At 35.0% G+C, this 9,776-nt stretch overlaps 1 protein-coding gene across 1 annotated transcript; it reads right to left on the bottom strand.

The window, feature by feature from the left end:
- Positions 1 to 103: 103 nt before the first annotated feature.
- Positions 104 to 2,214, bottom strand: LOC103950247 (20 kDa chaperonin, chloroplastic). Its single transcript, XM_009361436.3, has 6 exons — positions 2,049 to 2,214; positions 1,746 to 1,918; positions 1,147 to 1,326; positions 903 to 1,058; positions 573 to 650; positions 104 to 464 (listed from the first exon to the last, which is right to left on the bottom strand). The coding sequence occupies exons 2-6, from the start codon at positions 1,914 to 1,916 to the stop codon at positions 291 to 293; spliced, it is 759 nt and encodes a 252-aa protein (XP_009359711.1). The 5' UTR covers positions 1,917 to 1,918; positions 2,049 to 2,214; the 3' UTR covers positions 104 to 290.
- Positions 2,215 to 9,776: the final 7,562 nt, after the last annotated feature.

Here is a 9,776-nt window from a genome sequence, read left to right as displayed (position 1 = left end):
ACACCGAAACCACCTTATATCCGGTGGAGGAACAATTTTCCGGTGAAAGCTAAGAAACTTTGGAACATAAAAAACCTGAAGTTTCAGTTCTGAAAAATGGGGCTTCATCCAAGGTCATATGTGAAAATATAGTTGCTAACGAAATTGTTTCAAAGGCAATCATTTTACATTCGAAAGTACAGAAAAGGGAGTTGAAGCCATCAAATCTATGTAGTCAGATTCAGAAACGTTTTCAAGAAGCTCGGCCAGATATTTCAAAAATACAACTTGAGCTCATCTAATTCGACTGACTAAGAAAGTATGGCGATGACATCTGAAGCTCTCAAAGTTATGTACTCCGAACCATCTTTGCCCTTGAAGTCATTTCCTGCATACTTGGAGTACAAAACTGTGCTTCCCTGGGAGATGGATAGTGGTTTCCTGTTTCCTTCCTCGTCAAGAGTACCGGGTCCGACAGCAGTCACCTGTCATATTGAAAGAAGGATGTGAATTGCAATATCTCACAGCCCAAAACCATATCCACAATAGCAGCAATGCCTTGAGCTAAGATGAAAAAAATCATAACCCCTTACCGTGCCAATGGAGGGCTTCTCCTTGCTTGCCTCTGTCAGCAACAAACCTCCCGAGGTCTTTTCCTCGGCCTCAGCTACCTGCATTGATTGAATAAAGGGGAAAGTTTGGTTCAAACATACAGGAAAACGCAAAGTTGCCAGTACGCCCGTATTAAAGAGCATGGAAAAGAACATAATAAACTAACAATTAGTAGCGTGACACTGGATGTATAATTGTAAGGATGAGACAATAAAGAATTAATGAGAAGCCTTCCAATTTATGCTTTACTTCAACAACTGACTCTTGATACTATTATTCACAAGAGTTTAACATTTCAAAGGGCAACAAACCTTGATTAGGACTCTATCATTCAGAGGCTTGAGATCCTTCACATCTTCTGTTTCAAGAATACCGATTATGTCATCATCCTTGAGTATAAGATGCTTCCCACCATTGAACTCCACCTCTGTCCCAGCATACTTGGAATATACAACTTCAGCACCAGTCTGTGACACGAAAAGCATTCAGTAAACAGGGAAACCTAAACAATGATTCATCGTAGCTAAAGAGGATTTATGTGGTAGATATCACAACCTCGACGCTGATGCCCACTTTTGTCTTCCCAATTGTTTTACCCTCTCCGACAGCAACAACCTCACCTCCTTGAGGCTTTGTCTGTGCTGTGGTTGGAAGCAAAATTCCACCGCCGGTTTTCTCTTCCACGGTTTTGATCTTCACAAGCACTCTGTCGCCCAAAGGCTTAATCGAAGTGTACTGCAAAATTGAATCAGAACCCATTAACATCAGATAACCTACTAATAGCATGGAATCAACAACTTCAACAAAGGAGCTAACTTTATCAAACAACCAGAGCAACAAACAAGAATTCCACGACACAAACACTCTTTCAATTTAATCGGCATCCTAAACTTGAAGACAACGAACCTTAAAGTAGTAAAAAGAGTTAGAAACCTTCTCCACAACATGTTTTCGGGTTCTATGATACATACCCAATAATGAAAACCAGTATCAAATGGCAAATCTTGCGTGGACATAATGAAACGGGTAGAGATTAAAGTTCAAATTTATTCATATTTATCATTCAAATCATTATCATCACAAAACTATACATAAATATAGCAAAAGCAACCATATTTTACCCACAAAGAAATGATAAAAGCAAAACTAACAACCTTGGGAGCGACGGTGGTGGCGGCCTTGACGGCGAGGCCGCGGAAGGAGCGGTGGCTGACAAGTGATACTCCTGCCGGCGACCCGAACTTGAGGTTTGAAGGTCTGAGCCCTTCAAACGATGCCAAACTCCTGGCTGAGATCGACGATGCTGTCAGTTGAGCTGCTGCCATTTCTACGACAAATTACCCAAATAAAATTCATCAATTCACCATTAAAAAAATGAAACAAAATCGTATATAAATATGCCCAAATAAACAAAACGCAGACAAATATGATTGAATTGACGACGAAAAGGGGGCTACCTATTGAATTTGGAGGGCGGAGAGAAAGGAAGGAGGAGGAGGAGGAGGAGGTGGAGGTTAGTGGCTTAGTAGAGTGAAGAAGATAAAACCCTAGAGTGTTTGCAGACTGCAGGCCTTTGGGTTTTATCAGATGATAGAAGACGCTTCTAGAACTCCCCCGTTTTTTGTCCCTCTCCTTTGGTTGCAGTTGTGGTTCGGGCGCCTCCTTGATTTGGGTCGGTCGACGGTACCCGCCCGAATGTGCAACCTAGAGGCTTCTGGAAACATGGGCTTTCCAAGTACCCAAATGGCCGGATAAGTGGCCAGGCCTCTCTATGTGGTTAAGTAGATTTGTGATTGGGCCATATGGCCATATGCTCATTTGTGTAGTCTATTATTTATTTTATTTTCATAAACGATATTGTTAGCGAGTTAAACTGTTAATTGTTATCGGAGGATGAACGGTGGGGATTGAATTGGCACCAAATGCATTGCTTTCTACCACTCTTTTTCTGTAATATAAGGGGAAAATCAACCAAAATTAACTTGGTAAATTATTATTGCCATTTTAATCCTAGAGACTTTGATCATATCATCAAACAAATGAATTCTAATCCATTCATATAGATTCTCAAAATAATAGTGCACAAACAAAAATTTCATGATCACGTGCCGATTTGTCATTGGTTATGGCAGTTAGTATAAAGGGACACTTTTGTCCATTGCATGGGAGAGACACGTGCAACCTTTTGACAAACTTGGGGGTGAATGTTTTGATTTGGACAAAGATTGCTGATGGACTCCACCACAGGTATACGATTATTAAATTTTTTACTACGGGGGTCGACTCAAAAATAACTTCACCACAGAAATTACGAAAAAATTTGGCCTATTTTTATAACCCACCCGCAATTTAAATTAATTAAGGCTAGAAATCAAGCGCCCAACTCTTACATTCCCACATTCAATGCCAATTACAGGTTTACTACATGCGGTCCAATATCCTAGTGGATAGTGTGTTAGATTTCTACCTATACGTCCTGAGTTTGAAACTCCATACTTTCTTTCTAAATTATTAAAAAAAATGGTTTCACATATTCGGATTAATTTATTGACTCTAAATCTATCATTCTTCTCTTTTAGCATTTATTCAACTTGTTAGTTCATAAGTTCAACTCAGTCGGTTTTGAAATCCTGAGTTCTTTTTCCTGAAATATATGGCACGTACATGTTAATTGTTAAAGACTATAAGAATCCCACGTCAGAAAATTGAAAAAATTAAATATGACCTATAATGTATGTTTACACTTATAATCAAATAAAACTCTTACACCTACGTTGCGGAAATAATTAGATACAAATTTTTTTAAAAAAAAATCAAGGTAAATTATCTATGAACTATAGCTTATTTCTCTAAAATCTTGACACATGACTTGCAGGTACGTAGTTCCATACAAGTCACACCCCGGGATATAGATTAATTCCAGGTGGGCGGCTTAAGGAGTCAGATGATCATAAATTCATGAATCGGGTACTAATTAACTAGTTGACCACTATTGATTGTCAATATATTTGTTTTTAATAATAGAGAAGAAATACAAAAGTAATATAATGGATAGCGGATGGTCACATAAATGTAAAAGAAATGTGAAAAGAAAAACACAGAATGAACATTAAAAACCAAAACGAAAATCTGGTTTGAGTTGTTTTTATTTTTGCGATTTTGTTTTCATTTATTCTTCTTTTATTTATTTCTCTCTCTCCATTTTTTTTTTCATTTCTCATTTCTCTGATATACTTTCATCATATCTTAAGCAGAAAAAAAAAGAAAAACAAAAAAACAAATAGTTATGAACCGGCCTATAAGAGAAATGATCCATGTGATACGTGGTTTTCAAAGTCAATTACGCTCATCAATGCGTTTTAACTCTCTTAGATAACAATGAGTAATTCAATTGAGGTATTACCGCTTAATGAAATTAAGTTCTTCTAGAACTGTCAAATTGCGCTACTCTCGTTGAGAAAAAAGCCAGTGAAACCAATGTTTACCTAGATGATGGAAGAGAGAAATGGAACAAATTCAGACCAGAAGGAGACAAAGCACAGTGAAGAGACATGCATCATGCGTGGGGTTGGGAATCTTCGGATCAGCTGAGGTTTTAGCCCTGCATGACGCGATCCCAAAGACCTAATATCACATGCCATAAGCGAGCTTGCGTCAGCACGGATGAAGGTTATATATTTAAGTAAAGGTTTGTTCCGCGGGGACGCGTAGTTGAAGTTGTATTGGTTGTACTAACTCCAGTTGTTGAATCAACTTTCTGGCGTGCTAAGCCTATAAATGTACATATTTGGTATGAAGAACTTTTTTTTTAAATTTTTTTTTTATTGTTTTTGAACAAACGATATTATATATAATAAGGGGTGAAAATGGACTTTAACTCATAATGGGCTAGCAATAATGTGGTTTAAATTTGTATTTGGTGAAAATCAAACCTAAGATCTCTCATTTATGAGTGAAAATGAGTATCACTAGACCGTAGTACTAAATGACGGTCTGAATTATAGATTTTATTAGTGTTGCAAAACAAACAATGAAGCATGTGTACATAGTGGATAATTATAATTTCTATTTAAATGCAAATATATCGTTGATACGTTATTTATATTGTTGAACTTGATACTTGGACTTTACTAGTGTGAGACTGTTTTTCGTATGAAATGCTTCAGTTCATAAGCACTTTTGTTATGTGTAACGATAAACATTTCTATTTTTTTTTTAAATATTTAGAAGTACTTTCAATAATGTATTGGATGTTTCCCTTAAAGTGCTTATATCACACAAAATATAGTAATAAGCGTTTTGATAGTCAAGAAGGGGTTTTTCTTCATTCCATAAAAATTTCAAACAGATCGTATTTTTAGTCAATAAGTCTGACTGCATTTTAGAAAAATAATTATTCTTTTAAGAGTTGTATCTACATATGTATCATGTGTGTGTATACTCAACCTATAGTTTCTAATCTGAATTATTGGAATGTGTTAGCGATCGAGTTTGAATAATTTCTAGTAATTTGTTGGTGAGTGGATATTTAGATGACGGTTTTGGACTTCATTCTTCAGATCTACCATCATTTTTTCATTATTTGTTTAATAAACTTGAGTTTCAATATCAAAGTGAGAATTACGTGCGGTGCTTCTTCTTATTTTAATAATATATATTTGCATTATTGAAAACCTAGTTCCTTTGTACTTAATTCTTAATAAACTTTTCTCAACTTTTTCTTGTAATTAATAGTATATTATATTGCCTTTCCCTTTTGGATAGAATAATCACTTCAGAATGAGGAGATATTTTTCGGTACACAGGATGATACATCATATGTTACTATACTAAGATATGTGTGCTAAAAAGTTATTAATTTAAAAAATAAAATTTTTCACCACTTCTTTAAAACACGTAATGTACCATTTGTGTTCCTATCTCAATAAAAAATAAAATTACAGAATGAGAAGCATTTTTGCTCACTTTCCTAAACTTTAGTGTATGTTTACCATACACACACTTAATCGTTTATTTTTTAATTGTCCCCGGAACGGTATATTCTATTAAACTTAATAGAATATCACAGAATGTACCTGAGGTGTTAACGGAATATCTAAGAATTTAGCAGAATATTCCCCTGTCTCCTAAGTCTCTCTGGTCGCCGGTGCCGCCGCCTGCCGCCATCATAGCCTCCGGAATATGGGGATAATCACGGGAAAACTATGTAATTTTCAAAGCTCTATAACTTCTTCATTCTCCACCAAATCCAATGATCTTGACATGAAAATATATCTACTCAACACGAGTAACTGACTTATGGCGGTTAGAGGTCTAACCTTGGCTGGAATCGACGAGAAAATTGTCGGAAAAGTCGCAGCTCAAAACAGTAATGTAAAACTTGCGTTTGGGTACGGAATTTCACTAATCGAACGGTGGGTTCACGTTTGTGAGAAGTGTAGAATGAGATTTTTGAAATGTTAATAACAATTCTAAAAAATTCATGCTAAAAATATAAACGCATCGTAATTACGAAATACGAAATATAAATAGTGAAATCCGAAGACAGGATTTCACACCTATTTCTTCCTAACTGCAGTAACAAACAACATACAATTCAAACTTATCACCAGGTCAACTGTAGTCAGTGGGACGGTGGGTATAGTTGGATTTGCAAGTAGTGGTTCCAGGCGATAGCGTGCTGGTGATTTGATGCAGAAACAATGGTGGGTGCGGTTCATGCAAATGCGAGTGCAGGCTAATTTAATTCAAGCAGAGGGGTTGCGGAGAATGGGTGCTAGGCTTTTAGGCAAGAATTGGCGCGGTGGGTCAAGGTGCAGACTATAGGCGCCGGCTCGGCTCCGGTGCAACGTGGGTCCCACGGTACGACTTAGATACTACAATATTTTTTAAAGAAAACTAATGAAAATGGTTTGAAAATTTTGAATTTTAATGATAATGACAAAATAAAGAGTAAAGTGAATAGTATCATGATTGACTTTTTAGTGTAAAAATATGATTTTTCGTTAAAAACCATATTTTAAGACAAAACTTAACAATGACAAATAGACAGATTGATACGAACAAAAGCAAATGAAACTCTCAATGATGAAACTTGCTCGGATAAAAAGTTGATAATAAATGGATGAACAAACGAAATATGAACCTTATTTTTATTAACGGTAAGGAATAAACAAAATTGTTGGAATGATTACAATTTACAAACTCATGGCTACATCTTGATTAACTTATTCTCTATTTAATAACGAAGCACTATTTATAATACCTATATAATCCCCTAATAAGCAAGAAAACAAAAACTTAACTCTAACAAGTTGGGTCAAAATTCAAATAGTAAAATAAATCTAAATGTTAATATTTTCCAATATAAAAAACATGGGATTAAATGGCTGCACAATAGTGAATTGTTCTATTAATTAATTTTGATTTTGTAGGAACAAATGATATTAATTGTTGAAGGGGAGATGCGAAAGGAAGTTTTGGATTTGGGCGGAGGAGATGGGGAAGACACAGCCTTGGATTTCGGGTGGGAGGACGAGGAAAAATAGGGTTGAGGGAGAACTATGGGTTTTTCATTTGGGTAATGTTAAGGGAGACCAAATCTTTGAATTAAATTTAATAAACAAAATGATATGGTTGTTAATGGTTGGTTTAATACAATTCAAAAGTAATTTATTATCACAAGGACCACGAAAAAAAAATATAAAAATCCCACATCAAACAATTAAAAATTTAAACATGACTTATAATGTATGTTTGCTCTTGTAGTCAAAACGAGGCTGCTTGTGATAAACTCTTACACCTATCTTGTTGTGCAAATAATTAGACACAAATGGGAGTAATAAAATAAGTGTAATTAACTAAGAACTGTAGCGCATTTCTCTAAAATCTTTTGACACGTGACTTGCAGGTAGTTGCATCCTAGTCACACCCCGGGATATAGATTAATTCCAGGTGGGCGGCTTAAGGAGTTAGGTGATCATGAATTCATGAACCGGGTGCTAATTAGCCCAACAGGATCCCCTTCAGATCTTTTTGGTAAGGATTTTGAAGTTCGTGGATTGTGTCTGTTCATTATAATCGTGCGGTCAGTTTTTATTAGGTACTATTTGTGTTTAATTTTAAATAAAAATATTTAAAATGATTTCTGACCATACGATGTACGATAAACGAACACGATTCATGGATCTCCAGGATCCTCACAAAGAGGATCCGGATTCCTAATCAGCTAGTTGACTCTCAATTTAGTTTCCCACAATATTGATTGTCAATATAACTTCCTTATTGATCAGATTTCTAATGTTCTACAAACTTCAAATTCAGTCATCTATATGACTGGCAAGAAAATGTGCGAAGTGAGGACCAACTAAACGGATCATATCATAATCATTTTAATTGTTTTTTTAATAATAGAGGAGAATACAAAAGAAAAATAATGGATGAATAACGAATGGTTATAGACATGTTAAAAAAAGGACACATAACGAACATTAAAAACCAAAATGAAAATATATTTTGAGTTGCTTTTACTTTTAAAATTTTGTTTTCATTTATTTCTTCCCCTCTTTCTCATCCATTTTCATCTCTCATTTCTCTCATATACTTTCATCACATCCCAATCAGAAATGAGATATTACCTTGTAATGAAATTAAGTTCTTCTAAAGCTGGTTAATTGGACTACCCTTGTTGGAAGAAGAAAAAAAAAAACCCCAATTAAATCAACGTTTACGTTTGAACAAAAAAAAAAAAAAAAAATCAACGTTTACGTTGATGATGGAAGAGAAAAATATGAACAAATTAAGACCCGTAAGTGGAGAGATTAGAAGGAGACAAAGCACAATGAAGAGACAATTGGACTACCCTTCTTGGAAAGAAAAAAAAAAAAGAAAAAAAAAAAGGCAATTAAATCAGCGTTTACGTTTGAACAAAAAAACAAAAAAAATCAACGTTTACGTTGATGATGGAAGAGAAAAATATGAACAAATTAAGACCCGTAAGTGGAGAGATTAGAAGGAGACAAAGCACAGTGAAGAGACATGCATCATGGATGCGGTTGGGAATCTTCGGATCAGCTGAGGTTTTGGACCTGGGAATCTTCGGACCAGCTGAGGTTTGGGACCTGGGAATCTTCGGATCAGCTGAGGTTTTAGCCCTAGATGACGCAATTCCAAAGGGAGGCAGATTCTCTATCCTTTCACTTCCGTGTTTTCCTGTTTGTATGGTCACGGTTAAGCCACATCAACATTTTATATTACTATTCATTTTTGTCTTATTATCTATATAAAAAAAAAATATAAAATATTGACGTAGCTTCACCGTGACCATACAAAACAGGAGGGCAGTATATGAAGTGGGAGGGCACGTGAAATGGGAGGGCAGAGCCCCATATTGCATGGCGTAAGTGGTGCTTGCGTCAGCACGGATGTGGGTTTTATATAAATTCAGGTTTGTCCCGCGGTGACGCGTAGTTGAATTTGTTACTAATTCTAGTTGTTAAATGTATATATTTGGTCTAAAGAATCATTTTTGAATCTTGATTTTAATATCATGTTCCATATGCTTAGGTTTGTGATGACGCATTTGGGCACTCAATTAAATATATTATAAACAAAACAATGAAGCGCGTTGACATAGTGGATAATTCTAATTCTATTTAATCTAAATATGTTGTTGATAAGCAGTTGATATTGGCAATATTATACATTGAACTTGATACTTTGACTTTTTCAATGTGAAATTGTTATTTTGTATGAAACGCTTCAGCTTATAAGTACTTTCATTAAACGTGTGTTTTATCATAAGCACGTAAAAAAAACTAGAAATCCTTTCTAAAAAAGTATTTGGCATGTGCTTTTTTTAAAGTGCTTCTATGACATAAAATATCGCAATAATTGTATTTGATGGTCAAGAAAGTTTTTTTATTTTTATTTTTATTTTTTATTTTTTTATTAATTCATTCCAAAAAACATTTCAAATAGACTATATAATCAATAAGTCTGACTGCACTTTTATAAATAATCGTTAGTTCTTTAAAGATTTGTGTCTACATCTGAATGATTGTAATGGGTTGACGATTAAGTTTGAATAATTCCTAGTAATTTGCTAGTGAGTGCGTGGACTAATTTTTTATTATTAGGTTCAAATTGAGTGGACTACATATTTAGATGACGATTTTGGACTTCAT

This window comes from the organism of the source record quoted next, unplaced genomic scaffold (genome assembly GCF_019419815.1).
Source record: "Pyrus x bretschneideri cultivar Hongxiangsu unplaced genomic scaffold, Pyrus_bretschneideri_v1 Contig1, whole genome shotgun sequence".
Classification (NCBI taxonomy): domain Eukaryota; kingdom Viridiplantae; phylum Streptophyta; class Magnoliopsida; order Rosales; family Rosaceae; genus Pyrus; species Pyrus x bretschneideri.
Note: the sequence above shows the minus strand (reverse complement) of the source record. Positions and strands in the feature narration are given on the sequence as shown.